Source organism: Miscanthus floridulus, chromosome 2, assembly GCF_019320115.1.
Source record: "Miscanthus floridulus cultivar M001 chromosome 2, ASM1932011v1, whole genome shotgun sequence".
NCBI lineage: Eukaryota > Viridiplantae > Streptophyta > Magnoliopsida > Poales > Poaceae > Miscanthus > Miscanthus floridulus.
Window position 1 is genome coordinate 2290660 of NC_089581.1, and position 16900 is coordinate 2307559.

The 16900-nt window shown below is 42.9% G+C and overlaps 2 protein-coding genes across 6 annotated transcripts; both read right to left on the reverse strand.

Moving 5' to 3' along the window:
• Positions 1–1369: 1369 nt before the first annotated feature.
• LOC136537618 (small ribosomal subunit protein bS1c-like) lies at positions 1370–11187 on the reverse strand. 4 transcript variants are annotated; one of them, XR_010779119.1, is made up of 12 exons: positions 10806–11187; positions 10508–10667; positions 10343–10416; positions 9921–10080; positions 9721–9841; positions 9131–9212; positions 8940–9037; positions 8682–8760; positions 8534–8584; positions 8304–8415; positions 7620–7673; positions 1370–1389 (listed from the first exon to the last, which is right to left on the reverse strand). XR_010779119.1 is itself a non-coding variant. In XM_066529563.1 (11 exons), the coding sequence occupies exons 1-10, from the start codon at positions 11007–11009 to the stop codon at positions 8332–8334; spliced, it is 1113 nt and encodes a 370-aa protein (XP_066385660.1). In that variant the 5' UTR covers positions 11010–11187; the 3' UTR covers positions 7262–7673; positions 8304–8331. The 4 variants fall into 4 exon arrangements, 3 of the variants coding, with proteins under 3 accessions (XP_066385660.1, XP_066385658.1, XP_066385661.1); XM_066529563.1 differs by lacking the exon at positions 1370–1389 and having other exon boundaries at positions 7262–7673; XM_066529561.1 differs by lacking the exons at positions 1370–1389; positions 7620–7673 and having other exon boundaries at positions 7707–8415; positions 10806–11166.
• A 999-nt stretch (positions 11188–12186) lies between these two features.
• Positions 12187–14045, reverse strand: LOC136537619 (pirin-like protein). Of its 2 annotated transcripts, XM_066529566.1 has the most exons (5): positions 13860–14045; positions 13607–13751; positions 13460–13509; positions 13260–13327; positions 12187–13168 (listed from the first exon to the last, which is right to left on the reverse strand). In XM_066529566.1, the coding sequence occupies exons 1-5, from the start codon at positions 13975–13977 to the stop codon at positions 12515–12517; spliced, it is 1035 nt and encodes a 344-aa protein (XP_066385663.1). In that variant the 5' UTR covers positions 13978–14045; the 3' UTR covers positions 12187–12514. The 2 variants fall into 2 exon arrangements, with proteins under 2 accessions (XP_066385663.1, XP_066385662.1); XM_066529565.1 differs by having other exon boundaries at positions 13607–14045.
• Positions 14046–16900: the final 2855 nt, after the last annotated feature.

Below are 16900 nucleotides of genomic sequence, written 5' to 3' on the forward strand. Positions count from 1 at the left end.
TGAAGATAAAGTTTTCCAATATAGTTTGATACAGTGCCAAACCAGATCACGGTCCACAAAAGCAAAGATAGGAATTACTAAAGAAGCCTGCCCAAGGCTTACTCCTCATCCATAGCGGGATAGAAGCAACTCTTGCAATAACCATGATACACAGTGCCATCTGCAACAATGGGAAAAATAAACCCTGAGTACGAGAAGGTACTCAGCTAGACTTACCCGTCATGAACCAGAAATAAAATGATTCCAAGGATTATGCAAGGCTGTATAAGTGGACGTAACTTGACAACATTTTTGCGTAAAAGCAATTAAATCATGGTACAGTTACAAATTCTTTACCAGGTTAATTATGACTATCCATTTCTAGGTTAGCAACTATCCTGTGCCAAACATGTGGTATATCATTTAGAAGCATACAATAGTAACCATAGCAGGTATTGTAATTCCCTTTTTATCCGAACCATCATGTTTCATAACACAGTTGCTATAATGTTGGGACTAGCCAAGTTTCTCACTATCCGAGAGAGATGGCGATTCAAATTGATTTCAACCAGCTGGGAATTTATTCCTAACACAAACCCAGGTCTATCAGCCACGATAGCCTTAGGTCACCTTTGGTACAACTCCGGTACACATTTCGTGGGTCCGTACTGCGCCGCACAATCTAGAACACCAGATGCCAGGATGCTCAGGCCAAGCCTACCCTTGGGCTCAGTCTGATCGTTCTCCAGAAGGAGCGCACAACAGAACGATTCCCGGCCTGAGTTGAATTACTCGGCTTCGCGGTCGGAACGAGTTATCCGGCCAGCTAAGTGAGAGGCATGCGTTCAATCTTGTCAGAAGCACCAACAACGGTACGGTCCTTAATCGACACAAATAGGGATAAATCCACACCCAAGACCTCTATGTCTTGTCGTTTCTCTATCGACTTCCTGTCCGGTCTCGATTTACTTTTACCCCATGGTTTTTGTTCCATGATAGCAAATATAGCCAACCGTGCTCCGGTATCCACCTATATCTCGCAGGTGACAGGACATCACCCGACTTCTACCGGTCTAAGCATGGCTAAGCATATATATTTGATCCTGGACCTATACCGGTTAAAGGTGTAATATTTGGACAAGGAATGTACATGCATCAAGTGGTTTCATTCAACTCTTATAACCTAATGCATCAATCATAAATACGTAAGCAAACATTTGTAAATTACTGGGAGACTTATAATGCTCTGGGGCTTGCCTCGCAGAAAGGAAGTAGGGCAGTGGTCAGGACACTCCGGAAGCTCTTTAGGGTTCTGCTCCACGCCTTCGGGAGCTGCGGCTTGTGGATCCTCCTGCTGGTTCCCTTCCTCTGCTTCTTTGAATTCCAGCAACGTGATCTCTTCCACCAATCCTAGATGCATGAGTATGGCATAAGTATTACGAATGCATATATGTTAACAAGTGCATCATGTTTATTGAGTAGGTGCATATCTCTTCTCGATTATTACTTAACTACTTCTATAATGCATCGACTATGCCACAAACACTAGCTACTTATTCCACTCATAACTGGAGTTCTACTAATCCAAAAATAGTGATCCTAGACTTTCTGGAAAGCTTATCAAATTCTCTATAACTTTGTTATTAACCATTTTTTACAGTACACATCATTTTCAACATGCAACTCATCAAACTCTAGAATCAGTCCGGAAACTATTAAATGTGCAATATAAAGTAATAATACTTCTACTTCACGTAATCATTCAAAATTTGACAACATAGAATCTACCAACAGTTTAAGCATACCAAATACATTTAAGATAATATAATGGTGAAGCCCAAACTATTTATTTAATTACCTTTATGATTTTATTTAGATATCTAGGTTAAATAATAAACATATATCAGATATACTTCATAAATTCTCAAAAATTTATAGTGCCTTACTAATGCTATCAAAAGATTACTATAAAAGTTTCATGTCATTCTACTAAGTAGAATATCCTATACAAAAATGGCAAGGAAGCAAGGCTTGAAATAGCATAAATGGAAAATCCTATTGAAATGTGTCAAGCAACAGATTTCCTATTTTTCTTAACATCCATATGGTACTAGTATTACCTCCAACAAATTTCATGAATTTTGGACTCATAATTAATTTATAAAAATTCATGCAAGGATTAACTATTCATAAAAGAAAAATCTATAACTATAAATTTACACATGCACTGGTCTTCAAATTTTTACCAGAGTTCATATATGCTAAGACTAGCTTACCACAAAAATTTCATAATTTTTGGAGCACAGGAACTCTAGATATAAAATAAACAAATTTGAATGCATTCAAAAGCACATTTCAAATCCCTATTTAAATCTCTAAAAATTTCTACTATACAAGTCAAGAACATATTTTTCCTAAATACTACACTTCCTAAGGAACACTCACAAATTTATTTCACAATTTTAGGAGCTACCAAACTGGAGATACAAAAATAACAAAACACACTTGAATCTGGAATTTTTGAACTATCTTTAAAACCTAGAGTCGCTGACAGCAGGGACCCACGCGTCAGTTGGACCCATCGGTCTGCGAGACCAAAACAGAGCCGACGGCGCCGAGCAAGCTCGCGTGGCCATAGCTCGTCGACGGCGAGTCCGCCGGCGGTGACATCATCACTGAGTGATCCCTGTGACCTAACGCGTCGATTGGTCTACTTGGCCGGCCCTATCATCGACGCTAGTGACGACGGCGGCGGCCATGGCGGCTCGGTGAGGCGGGACGTCGGCGGTACGCCGATGACGACCTCGGCGGCTCAACCTAACGTGCGGACAAGCACCTATGAACGCTGGAGGACCTAGCGCGCTAGCTAACGGAGCGGAAGGTGGACTATGGCGGCGTGGACACGATGATGGAGTTGGCGACGGGGCTCCGGTGAGCATTTGCACGGCGCTGGCGCTTACCGAACTCGAACAACGGGCACTGGGAGAAGCAATGGGGTGCTGGGGAGACGGTGGAGGGATTGCGGTGATGAAGGAGCGGCTAGGCATGGCTTGTGCCATCAACGACGATGGTGGCGCTGTGGGAGCTCGGCGGCTGCGCTTGCGGGTGCTGCGGACGGCGAAGGAGGAGCGGGAAAGCGAAACTGAGGGCGCGGACGGGAGCGGGCGGGTGCTGGCGTGATAATGCCACGCTCAGGCGTGTCGTGGCCGGCGCGGTCAGGGCGCTGGCGACGCGCGGCCATGGCGACCTCCACGCGGCGTGCGGTGTCTGAAGCTGGTCGGCCACTGTGCCGGTCGATTCAGTTAGTTTAGATGCGATAGGAGCAGCCTGACAGCGAGTTTTCACGTTGATTTAACTGCTAATCCGTGGCTCCAATTCGTAAATGATCTAAATGACTTTCGTAGTCCTAAGTACCAGCTACAAATGTTGTTCAATCATCTCATGCTAATTCGCAACCAAAACTGAGAAAAATCATCCCCAAAGTGAGCCTGTCAGTCGGTCAGTGACCCACGACTTAGAAAATTTTGTTAAGTATTGAAATGTTAATTTGCTGATTCTTGTGATCCAAATTCAAGCATGTTAGGAGCTGAATCAATCAATGACCCAAAAATAAAAGTTGTTCCTTATACCAAATACTACAACTTTGCTTTAGTGATCTCCTCCATGCAAGGTCTCTAACACCTAGTTCCAAATTGGTCAAACATGTCACATTTAAAAGAGGAAACACATCAAAGCATGGCTTAATGACCAAACTAGCCCTAGCCCTAAATACCAAAGTTGTTCATAATGATATCCTAAGCATGTTTAAGCAATTTGCAAGGCCATTCAATCATTTCATGTAGTAGTCACTCATAGAGCTATTTAAAGTAATCACATGAAATATGCCTTAAAGACTTGACCATGAAAAATGACATTCATGATCCATGTTCCATTTGTGAACCTAAGCATTGCCAAAATATTTTGGTGACTCAAATCTACCAAGTACATGTTTACATTCATGATCATTTGCATATATACAAAGAAACATGCAATAACAAGCAACGTTGCATATGTTTCAATTCAATGTTCCAATTGTAAATGCTTGTTTATGAATGCGTGATGATCATGCTCATGTTATGCAAGTCAAGTTATGCAAGGCTAACACCTGAGGTGTTACATAGCCCATGTAGTATACCGTGGGTATCCGAGGTCGTATCCCCCACACGCAGCCACTCAAGACTTGACAACGATGTCGTCGACATAGACCTCTAGGTTGCGGCCGATCTGCTCCCTAAAATATTTCTGCATGCACCGCTGGAAGGTGGCTCCAGTGTTCCGGAGGCCGAACGGCATGGAAGTGTAGCAGAAGGCGCCGAAGCGGGTGATGAAGGACATGGCCAGTTGATCGGAGGGGTCCATTGCAATCTAGTGGTACCCAGAGTACACATGCAGAAAGCAAAGGGCCTCACAGCCAGCGGTGGAGTCGATGACCTCATCAATCCGAGGAAGGGGGAACGGGTCTTTGGAGCAGGCCTTGTTGAGGCTGGTGTAGTCGACGCATGTGGCAGAACCGTCTAATCTAATGCCCTCCCAAGAGTACTTGTCCTCCATTAGACACTAAGTACCTAAGAGAGTGCACTAAATCATATCATTCCATCGAACCCGCCCACAGGGAGAGCTTAGAAATCCACATTTTTCATCAAGATCATAAACGAGAGGATAAAGCTTACAATATTCTTAGCCAGTTCTTACATCACTTTATTACAACATTATAGTACCTAAACAAGTTGAATACAACAGCAAAAATTAAGCATATGATCAGAGTTATAGCGGAAACAAAGATTAATTTAATGACATGGTGAAGCATTGATATAGTGTCCATTTATATACAAGATATGCTAACATATTTTACATCTTTTTTATGAAAACCTTTAGTGAGGGTTATAAATAAATACTATGATCGCAGTATGAAAGGAATCATCTCTAATTTCACCAGAAGGTTTACACACACAAGAGTCAGCTCTAGTATCCACCTGCCACCTGCAACGAGGGGAATAAAACCCTGAGTACTCAATTGTACTCAGCAAGACTTACCCGATAGGAGAAAAATAAAAGACTCCAAGAATATACAAGGCTTATTTGGCTTGCTGGTTTATTACATTTGGAGAAAGCATTACTAATGGTGCATCCTTATGTTCAAAGTTTTTAGCAGTTATTTTTAGTTAATTAGCTAATCATTCTAAGTAAGCACCTAAGCTACTTTTAAGCATGTGGTAAGCAATCAGAACTATTTTACCATTTTTCATATTTTAGTTCTTACTATGGTGTTAGACCATAGCCAAGTTGGTACCATCTCAAAAGAAACTGTGATTCGTGAATCAATGTATCCCAACTGGGTACCCCGAAACACACGCCTCGCTTGTGCCCCAGGCACAAACAAGACCAACTCATTCCACTCCTGTCACAGGGTCTAGGTCCCCGTCCAAACTTAGACTCTAAGCCCCCAACACATGTGACCCGGTCTCAGTATGGTGCTTAGAGCTCCACCTAGTATCCACCCCTAAAAGTCAGTCCGAAAAGAGCCAGAACCCATGATAAGAGAGTAACAAGTCTTCCCGCTACCATAAGCAAGTATGTGCTCAGGATAATAAGTCTATGACCTGACTACCATCCACAGCAACGGACGGTCCTCAATCAACACGGACAGGGAAAACAGTGTAACCAAGCTAAGCCCCGTTGGCCGCGGGACACAACTTGTTATACCCACCAATATCCCATTCCTTATCCCTGCCTGGTCACCATTTTCTTTCCATCATTTTATCAGGAGAATAATAATAATATTCCCTATTTGTGAGTAATGACAGGTTACCCACGCTACCTACAGCCTAAGCATAACAGCTACTCGAACCTGCACTAGTAAAACTCTTAGGATATATATATATATATATATATATATATATATATATATATATATATATGCAAGCGGGTTTCATTTAACTCCTTAAAACTTAATGCACAAGCATAAAATAAAGTACAGAATAATAAAGGTTATGCACCGGGGTTTGCCTGGGTAAGCTATAACCAGAAGTTAGCATTCCGTCGTGATGACACGATCATCAAGGCACCATCTTTTCTGCTTATCCGGTCGACTCACGATCCATCATTATTCCAATTATGATATACGTGGATGCAACGCAGAGACGTAATTAATCAACGGCAACCGCAACTCTTAAAATACGTTTACGCCTCTCACGCTAACGAGCTAGCTTTAATGACTAACGTACTAGGCCGCGTATCTATGTTGTCGAATAAGACGTTATTTCCCAACAATTGTTTTAGCTTTAGACTTTCAAGGTGTTTCTTTATTTCATTAATTTAATATATATATATATATATATATATATATATTTGAACTAGGGCTCCTTAGCTATCTTAGCAAGCCAGTTATTATGGAGCTACAAAAATTACAGTGAGCATCTAATAATATTAAGAATTTACTGTGAAATTTTTAGAGCAAACACTATTACTAATTTATTACAAAAATTCCTACAAGTTTATATCTTAACAATATTAAGCATCTCCATTCAATTAGATAACTCCTGAAAATACTATGAAACTGTGTGAACAAGATATATTAATAGGTAGGTCATGATTTTAGGAACCTAATAAAATTAGTTTCATAATTTTTGGACACCGATACGATTTTATATTAAGTCTACAAGTTTAGTTCAGAAATTAAATTAGAAAATCGTTAACCAATTCCTAAGAAAAAAAACGATTTCAGTCGCGTGGCCCATTTACGCGCGTCCCGCGCGGACGCGGCCCACGCACGAGCCCGCGGCAGGGGAAGCCCGCGCGCAATGGCGCTTTTGCAAAAGAGACCTCGAGCTTATCCCGTATTACACCTAAACCCGCAACACTAATCCTATATCTCTATGACGAATTCGTTTAACCCCTGGCTTTACTCGAATTTCCTCACGCACGCCCCGACAACTGTGTGCACGGCGGCGCGGCGGACAGTGGCACGGGGCGGTTATGCCGGCCACCAGAGGCTCGCGCAGGCCCAGCTGACGGGCCAACCTCCACCTACAGCCCTAGCGCCTATACTAAGCGGCGGTGAGATACAGCAGGACGCACCGAAGCGGTCAGCCACGGTGCGCTGTCGTTCGCCTATACTAAACGGGCTCGTCGACATCGTCCATGCATTATTTGCATAGATGCTTTGCGTTACTCTGTTGCTCGGTCTAGTTCTAGGTTCGGCAAGATTTAAAAAAAAAATGCAAGAGGCCCCCTTGGGATAATATCGACGTGTACCAGTCAGATGGAGTCGGCTGTTCGGGCCATTTCAGCTAGGGGCCAACTTGATATATATGAAGTTTTTTTTGTTGGGTAATATCTCACAGATCCATCTATCGTAACGAAAGGATGTATAGTACACAGGAAGCAGCGCTCTCAACACTCACTTTCTCTACCTAAAAAAACACACTCACTTCTCGGTTATTATCGCCTGTGTCATTCTCAAGACACGACTGGGAACGTACTGTCAACATTATTGCGTCAGTGCATACACAGAGTTTATTGCACATATATATGTAAACCAGTAAAAAAATGTTCCATAAATAAGGACCGATTTGGATAAGGGGACTTCGATTCAAACTTACAGAGTTAACTGACATTCTTATACGTAGAATCCTAAACATTCCTTGAGGTGCATGCTGAAAAGAAAAAAACGTGCTGAATGTAGCAGCAGAGCTATGGATCAATGGATGCAAAGAAAGAAATATCAAGGTCGTATAGCTAGAATCAACAGGTACTGCAAAGGGCAAAAAAAGGTGCTGAAATAAGTGTTAGTACTGACACAAAACTTGACATATACTAGTACTCATATACACAAATTGCCTCAGGAGTACAGACAAGTACAGGTAGTGAACTGAAGTCACAGTATGACAAGTGCACAGGGCATCAAAAGGCAGACCCCAGCAAATACACAGAACCACTGCTCAGCAAACGCCTTTGGCCCCGTTCGCGTGCTCTTAAACCCGGCTTAGATCCGCTTATTTTTTCATCCGAAACAGTGTTTTTCTGTCACAAATTCCTCCAGCATTCCTCTAAACCATCCAAATTCCTCCAGATTTCAGACAAGCAAACAAGATGGCCCAAGGTGCCTAACCTACTCGTGTAGGACTGAAAATATTTACAGATATTGGTTGGTGTAGTATCCAACAGAGAGAAATTTAGCCGGATGTTGTGACAGACTGACAGTGCCAAATGTTTCGGGCTGTTCGCTCATACTGTTGATTCCTTGTAATGCTTTATAGTTAGAAAATTGGGGAGGACAAACACACCTCGGTTTCTACATGCCGCGTGTCAGGATCAAGGAACACGCCCTAGTACTCTTTGCACAGCTTTCTTTATGCCCTCCTGGTCTAGGGAAGTGGTCAAATACACTTCCTGGACCTGCCAAGTAATAAGTACTTCTATTTAGTTGGAACCGAACCAACAAGGCCAGACAGTAGTATAATGAAACTCCTCAGAAAATAAAACTAATCATGTGTGGTATCAGAAGAAACCTAACCTGCCTCCCAGCTCGTGCAAGAAGTGTGAACTTGTTATCCTTAGCTGGAGCCTGTGTAATCAGATCCAAGAAGTTAATCAAAGTTTATAACATCCATCATCTCCTGTGAGCTGAACTATGAAAAGGCTGTCATTGACTGAAAGCATACATTGGAAAGCCAAAGCTCCAAATCTTGTGAAACAACACGTTTCTCCGATGCTTGGCGCCCAAATTGTACATCTGTTATACTGTAAAGATAATACAATTACTTAGACTATGGCTGTTAATATAGCAAAACCAATTCGACTATGGATATCCCAGTAGAACATTTGTCCGACTTGGTGGCAGTAAAGAACTTGCTATAGAAGTGGTATGCAACAATGTAAAAGAAAAAAATAGATATCAATCAAAGAACCAAAAACCATACCCATCCTCTTGCAATAGTTCATTACATATGCCATCAAGTCCTGGCAGAAGTTCAACTTCTGAAGGAGACATCATACGATCAGGTGATTGATCAGCTTCCTAGAAAGAAAAAAAATTACTGAATGAATCCACTTCTTTTCCACCACAGAGTTAAATCCACTAAGAGTCAAGACATTGCATTCAACAACTAACCAAAGGGATAACTTTGTCCAATGTCTCCAGTAAAGGATCTTCCTCCAATTGTCTGATAGATAAAGCTATCCTTGACTTTGCCCTGTTTTTTGTAAATGCAAAGTATGTACAATTATTTCAAAAAAAAATCTCATTCATGACAAAGCAGTCCAATATTTTATTTATTCCCCTATTAATAAGAAAAGAAATGTTTCCTCAACTTGAAGGAAAAATGATGCTTTGCTAAAACAGACAACTAATTTAAGACCCTCACCTCCCTCTCCCAATCCCACTCCCCTATGAATTGTAAATGCTGCATATGTGAATGATTGTTAATTTGATAAGGTAGACAGTTAGCATGAAAAATCTCCTTAGTCATCGCATCCTTTAGCCCTAATGTATACCAAGTTGCCAACTGACTCTACTGATAAAGTGATAAGTGACAACTTCCATACATGATTCTATGATACATCCACTCAACATTTTGGACCAAAGTTTCATACCATTTCTATTTTGACGATAAAGTATGACATGAGAATTACTTCATCAAGAATCAAGACACACATTAACAAGTGTGCACAGAGCTCAATAAGGTCCTAGAAAGTACTCACGTATCAATGTTCACAACTATGACCTTGACAGCGTCTCCTTCGTTTAGAAAATCTTGGACGTCTTGGACAAGATCCCAAGACACCTCGGAGATATGTACAAGACCAGTAAGATGATATAGTCCTGTAGAGTGTAGCTGTTGTCAGAAACTCCACAATGAATAGCTAGCCAAGAAAATGTGCTGCCACTAGCCAATAAGTACCATCAGGAAATCGCAGGTGAACAAATGCACCATAGGGGAACACTGAGCCCACAATTCCATCATAGATGTCGCCAATCTTTATTTGGGAAGAGTACGTTGACCAACTAGCATCCTTCTCAGAGAAGACAAGTTTCCTTTCCTCCTCATTCACTTCAGCCACCTAGAGCAATTAGATTGAGCTTCTTAATAAAATTAGATCGACAAAAACCTAAAATCTTGACCTCATTTCATTCAATTTTCAGAGTAATTTTGCCAGGCAGAAACATGTTTTGTTTATGATGCAGGAAATATGTTATACAGAAATATACAGCACATACGAACGGGAGTTTTAGCACATCCTTAGGTTACAATGAAAGTAGCTACAGACAGCTGCACAACAGAACCAGAAGTTGCAATGGAGAAGGCAAAGAGAAGCCATTTACCTTGACAGAAATGGACGTTCCTACTAGGTCTTTCGTAATATCTTGGATGGGCTTTTTGGGGTCTGCAAGCTTAGCTATACAATCAAACACTACCTCGTACTTACCGGCAACCACAAAATGTTACAGAAACCTGCATAAAGAAGAGACAAGAAAAAGCAGCAGTACCTTTACACCAGTGCACGGGGCTGAGGAGAGGGTTGGGCACGAACCCCTGCAGGGAGTTGAACCTGACAATGAGCCCACCGCTGTTGGCCCTCAGCACCGGCAGCGTGAATATCCTCCTCTGGTCCTTACCCGCGCGCGCGGCTTCCCAGTCCGCAGTGAACTGCAGGAGACACAGAGCGAGCTTCCTCAAGCGACCCTCAACGTCGGCATTTCATCGAGCAGCAGACGAGCCGAGCCGAGCCGCGCGATCCAGAAGCCAGCAGGCGAGAAGAGGGTAGCTAGCGCCCACGAAACGAACCTGCGGCAGGAGCGCCTCGTCGACCGGGGAAGCCGAGGCGTCTCCCTGGCCGGCTGGGGCGCCGGTTCCCTCGGCGGTCGCGGAGAGCAGCAGGGGCCGGTGGTGCAGGCGGGCAGGGAAGAGGAGGAAGGGGACTGGGCTCCTCCGGGCGGAAGCGGGGAAGGCCGCGAGCGAAGGCCCCGGCCTGAGGGACACCGCCAGCATTGCGCTCGCGCGTGGGAGGGGGCGGGGGCGTAGCTGCCGGCGGCGGTGGTGGGCGGTGGCGCGGGGGGAGAGAATCAGAGGAGCGAAATGAGTGGAGGTGAGAGGGGAGGCGCGAGCTGATTCTGATTCGAGTGGGCTGGGCTGCGCTGCGATGGGTGGACACGTGGCTCTTGAGCGTTCAGACACGTGGACGGGTTCATTTGGCCCATCTTCTCGGATTGATTTGAATGAAGTAGAGGGGGGAAAAAATCTTATCCACACGACTGTACTTGTACCTGTTAGAAGGTTCGGCTCAGGAAGCTCAAAATGTCACGGATTGGTATCCTGTTCACTATCTCCAATCAAAAAGTTATCCCGTATTTTATTGAGTCTTTTCCTTCAGCGTCATTATCATAATTCCTCTCATGTTACAAAAAATTTCAAAGCTCTCTAGCCTTTTTATTACTACCTCCATTTTCTTTTAAAAGGCGCAGCTGCATATAACACAGTCTCAAAATTACACTTTGGTCATTTTATTTATTTTATATTATATTATTTCTGTTTGTTTTTCTTTTTTGAAATAAAAGGCAGGAGCTCTGCCGCTCAATTAAGATGAAAAAAAGGTTCATGTACAAATGGCAGCGGTTTGTTTCTATTTGTAAAGTTAAGATAACTGGATAGTACATTTGATCGCAAAATCTAACTGTATAAAGTTTTTATTATAATAGATTAAAATTGTTAGCCAAATTATTGATCAAAGGTTTGAAAGTTTAAATCTTGATAGACGAGTGCATCTTATAAAAGAATAAGATGGGAAAAAAGGTTCATGTACAAATGGCAGCGGTTTGTTTCTATTTGTAAAGTTACGATAATTGGATAGTACATTTGATCGCAAAATCTAACTGTATAAAGTTTTTATTGTAATAGGTTAAAATTGTTAGCCAAATTATTGGTCAAAGGTTTTAAAGTTTAAATCTTGATAGACTTGTGCATCTTATAAAAGAATACGGAGGGAGTATCTTGCTTCTGACTGCTAGTTGAAATCAACTAGTTAACATATAACATGGCACCCACATTAGTGCTGCCAAATTAGCATTGCATAAAACATTTTTTTAATGCGTGACACCGCATGCTCATTTCCTACTGACAGCAGTTAATAGAGCACCGAAATGATGCTTTTTTCTCTATAAGAAGAATGCATAAAAGATTTCCTTACCCGGGTAAATGAACAAATGTCGCCACGCATAAATGAACGAACTAATACAATAGTTGGAAAACAGTAATCTACTATTTTCCATAGTACTAATACAAACAGTTTATTGAGACTACCAATTTTCCATACTGTTTATTCCAATCACCAATTCACCATACTAATAAATGACATACTAATACTATAGTTCTAGAAAAAGAATAGTCAAAATCATAGTGTGGAACGTTACCTAAACAAATGCACAGTAGTACAAGCCAAGAAATTTAATTAAAATTCTTTATTTTGCACGTGAGATTAGAATCTGGTGCGATCGGGATCAGGCAGAGGAGCTCCACTGGCTGGCCCTCTCGAAGCCGTTCTTGCCGTAGTAGTAATCCTCCATGGCCTGCTGGATCTCGGCGCGCGAGTTCATGACGAAGGGCCCGTGCTGCACCACAGGCTCACCAAGCGGCTTCCCAGCGACGAGCACGAACCTCAGCGACCTGTCAGACCTATTCCACACGCTGAGCCCGTCGCCGGGGCCGAGCACGAGGCAGTGGTGCGCGGTGGTCGGCGCGGCCTTCTCCCGCCCGAACACGCCGTCGCCCTCGACGACGTAGACGAAGGCGTTCCATCCCTCCGGCACCGGCTGGTGCAGGCGGGACCCGGGGCGCATGGTGAAGTCGACGTACATGGTGGGAGTCCGCGTGTACACGGGGGACGCCGCGCCGAGGGCCTCCCCGGCGATGACCCGCGCCTCCACGCCGTCCACCTCCGCGCGGCTGATGTCCTTGCTCTCCAGCTCCTGGTACCGCGGCTCGATCACCTTGTCTTTGGAGGAGAGGTTGATCCAGAGCTGCAGGCCCTTCTGCACGCCGTCCCCCGCCGGCATCTCCGAGTGCACGATGCCACGCCCCGCCGTCATCCATTGGACGTCGCCTGTTTTGATGGTTCCCTTGTGGCCAGCGAAGTCCTGGTGGGTGAAGGCCCCCTGCAGCAACAACCGGAACCGGAAGGGGACGTTTCAGCGAAGAGCTCGCGGGCGTTGAAGAGAAGAGAAGCGTTGAGCAGACGCAACGCACCTCGAGCATGTAGGTGACGGTCTCGAATCCTCTGTGCGGGTGGTCGGGGAATCCGGCGGGCTTGGAGACTGCGAGACGAATCGAGAGAGATAGAGGTGAGCAAACAGCAGGAAGCTCGAAGAAGCCGGCCGGGCGAGCAGGAAAATTCCGACGATCCGAGTGCGAATTCGCAGAAAATTTGGGCGCAAATAGAGCAGCACCTGAGAATTCGTCGAGCAGGAGGAAGGGATCCAGGCTCCGGAGTTCATGCCTGCATAAAAGCACGCGCAAGGCGGCGAGGACAAGTCAACGACTGATCGAGGAGAGAAGGAGACGGACGGAATCGGACCATCTGCCAGCTTGCGTACCTGCCGATGCTCCTGCGGACGGTGGCGCCCTGCCCCTCGGGCTGCGACTCCGCGAGGACCTTCTTGACCACGGCCCTGGGCTTCTCGAACGGCGCCGCGGGCGAAGCAGAGTCGGAAGCAGAGGACGACATGATCCGAGGCCGAGCTGGGGGCAACAAGACGGAGCTGGGGATCAAGACAAAGGAGAGGGCAAGGAGAAGGAGGATCACGAGGAGCAGGAACAGGAGCTGCTTTTGGGTGGTGCTAGTAGTACTTGTTCGGCGGCGGTGGTGGGCTGTGTTGTTGCCGAGCCTGGCGATGGCGGAGGTATAAATAGCAGGGGAGGAGGCCAGGCCCAGGTGCTGCCTCAGCCTCATCATCGTCGTCGTCATCGCGGCCTCAGCTCGTGTTGGTGTTGGTTCGTGTCCGTCTGGCCGGGGAGATGGGACGCCACTAGAAATACCCCAGGCGTGGTTGACCACGACGGCCGGCTTTGTGATACGGTGCGTAAAAAAAAAGGTTTGAAGCGGGGTGGTTGACCGGCGCGTGCGGCTGCGGCAGCCCAGGCTGCGCGAGGGAGTTCCATCAGGTGGACGCGGGCAATCCGGAGGTTGCAGACGACGCGCTTGCGCACGCGGGGCGTCATGCCGGTGCTGCCGTCACGCTGCCGCCAGCGTTATGCAATCCTCACTCAAATCAGCATCGGCCTGATCTACTTACCAAAAAGAATGTTTACAAAAAAACGATTATTACTGCTACTAGTATAATGCACGTGTTAACGCAACGGATTTATCGTGTAGACGTACATGAAAATAACCTATGTTTTTTTTTTCCTATAGTTCAACTTTTACACAATATCTTTGAGTATGTATACAATCCAGGAAACTAAGAAGTCATATTAAAGTTTTTTCTCATATAGGCCCCGTTCGCTGGTCTGAAATTTGGCTGAAACTGGCTAAAAACACGGTTTCGGCTGAATTGTTGTGAGAGAAAAACACTGTTCCGGCTGAAAAAAGAAGCCGAACAAGTCATTTTTAAGACAAGCAAACGGGGCCATAACCATTTAAGTTACATTATGTCTAAGTCCTTAATCATGACTCGGAGATTTTCAGGAAAGTTGTCAAAACATTCTTTTGCATGGCTCTTAAGAATGTCCCTAAAAATTCTATCCTCAGTGAATATGATAGTTGTGCACGGTAGATATAATAAGTTAAGTTATTAATTTTGTATGTAGTTGATGAAATATAGTTAGAGAATATATGCTTACAGTGTTGATCGGTGGCAATCTTACACCATCAAATGACTTCATCAAATTGTATACAAGAAAGTCTCCTAATTTCTGGAGATGAGCATTTGTTTGATTTATTGTACATAAATCAAATAACTATTTTGTGATAATAAGAAAGATTAAACATATTATAGGTGATTACCGGTCTTTATGTTTTGGAACTTTTGTAACACATGCAGGGAATATTCGCTTTCACTAATAAATATTGCCGTCCCACTTAGAATTTATCAGTTTTATAGCGAGACTGAACCTTTCAGCAATAGTGTGAAATATAGCTATATATGACATGATTTGATCATAACCCTTGTAACACACATTATCTGGGAGTGGATCCATAATGTGCATAGTTTTCTTTTGCATATCCATTATGAATAAATTATATAGTCCATCTCGATAATATGGCAGTAGAATCTAAAAACATAGACATAGAATATAAGTGTTTAAAAAAGTATAATATATATAAATAAAATAAAAGGAGTACACTGAACATATCTTACATTGCTGCAATCTTTAATTTTGTATTCTATGTCAGGCCAATACTCGAGCACTTTTGCCAGTTTCTTGTGGTCTAGTTTGCCACAACATCGCGGATCTCGTCTAAACTGGGTTATGGACGGTTGATTTTGCAAAATTTATAAGTATTTGATTAATTATAGAATTAAAAATTAGATCAACTTACAGCAAACTGGAGATCCATAAAGTGGTATTTTTGTTTTTTATTCTTTATCAACAAGAATTTGTTCTGCGCAACCATCCGAATTGCTATATTGAAGCAATCATGATCCATCTTTTTGTTCTCATCTAAAATATCTCTAATGTTTCTCGCATTTAAAGAAATCAGATATAGTCATGTGCTTCGGATCCATTCTTTGCTAAAAAAACAAGGACAAGAAACAAATTACTTATTCTAGCAATTCTTTCACGGGCAATGGAAATATCCAAATTAGAACAAAAAATTTTTTTTAGAATGACTTACTCCAAAGGTTCACCATTGGCCATCAAATGGATGTTTGCACAAATTGCAGACAATAGGTCTATCTTGTTTGTCCATATTATTGTACTCGACAATAAAAAAGGCACCCCATCCATATCATCGAACATTATGACAGCATCATCCAGATTATGGTTGGTGTCACTATCTTGCACATCATCATTTTCCTTCTCGCTATGTTTAATGGAGAGTTATACAAGATCGCAGGTAGCTTGAACCTAAAGTTACTTATCTCGTCCTGAAAATATGAGTAAGTCTTGATATATTAACAAGTCTAAAAAATAACTATTTTTAGAAATATTCCTATAAAATTACCTGGGTCACATGGTCAAATAAAGAAGTTCCAGTCCAATACTCCATGAAATTAATCATTCATAAACCACAACTTACATTGTACAATATTGAAAATTTTAAATATGAGTGATAAAGATACCGTTGCTGGTACGACAATGTCATATACACAACAAGTTAGATGATCCTTTACCCATCTGTCTGTATTTTTTCGATAATCTTATGTATTTTTGGCCAAGATGCCACTCCGATATCCTTTTCCCATTTGTTTTGGTTCATCTGACTATGCTTTGTTGCATGCTTTATTAATCTTTCCATTCCTATTAACTGCTATGACCGAAACACCAAGTTTTAAAAAAGGATATTAACAATTTTTAAAAAATATTATGTATTTGTATACAATCAATCATTAAGTCATACCGTGTAGTCGAGATCTTGCCATTGTAACATATTTTCTCCGAAACAGTCCAAAACATGTATCTGTCCTTCCGAAGCATTGACAATCGCTAGGTACCAGTGATACTTCTCAATATTAATTAGAGGAAACACCTGCAGCAATAGAGATTTTTCTAAAAAAATTCCATATGTTTCAATCAACAGAAAATAGCATATATTAGATCTTGTGGTCAAACTTACCATATCAACGTCTAAATAATTTTGGACCCATGTTTGAATCATGTCATCTCTACTATAGCTCAATGTCGTTGCATGAGTCTTTCCGTCGCGATGGAGCAATTGAGTTATA

Coding starts and splice junctions, on each gene's coding strand:
- LOC136537618 (XM_066529563.1), bottom strand. CDS start 11,009: ATGCTGGCGGTGTCCCTCAGGCCGGGGCCTTCGCTCGCGGCCTTCCCC. Junction 10,081..10,342: donor GAACGTCCATTTCTGTCAAG/GTAAATGGCTTC, acceptor TAATTGCTCTAG/GTGGCTGAAGTGAATGAGGA. Junction 9,213..9,720: donor ATAGTTGTGAACATTGATAC/GTGAGTACTTTC, acceptor TACAAAAAACAG/GGCAAAGTCAAGGATAGCTT.
- LOC136537619 (XM_066529565.1), bottom strand. CDS start 13,977: ATGACGACGACGATGATGAGGCTGAGGCAGCACCTGGGCCTGGCCTCC. Junction 13,510..13,606: donor GTCCGCAGGAGCATCGGCAG/GTACGCAAGCTG, acceptor GCTTTTATGCAG/GCATGAACTCCGGAGCCTGG. Junction 13,169..13,259: donor CCGTCACCTACATGCTCGAG/GTGCGTTGCGTC, acceptor TTGTTGCTGCAG/GGGGCCTTCACCCACCAGGA.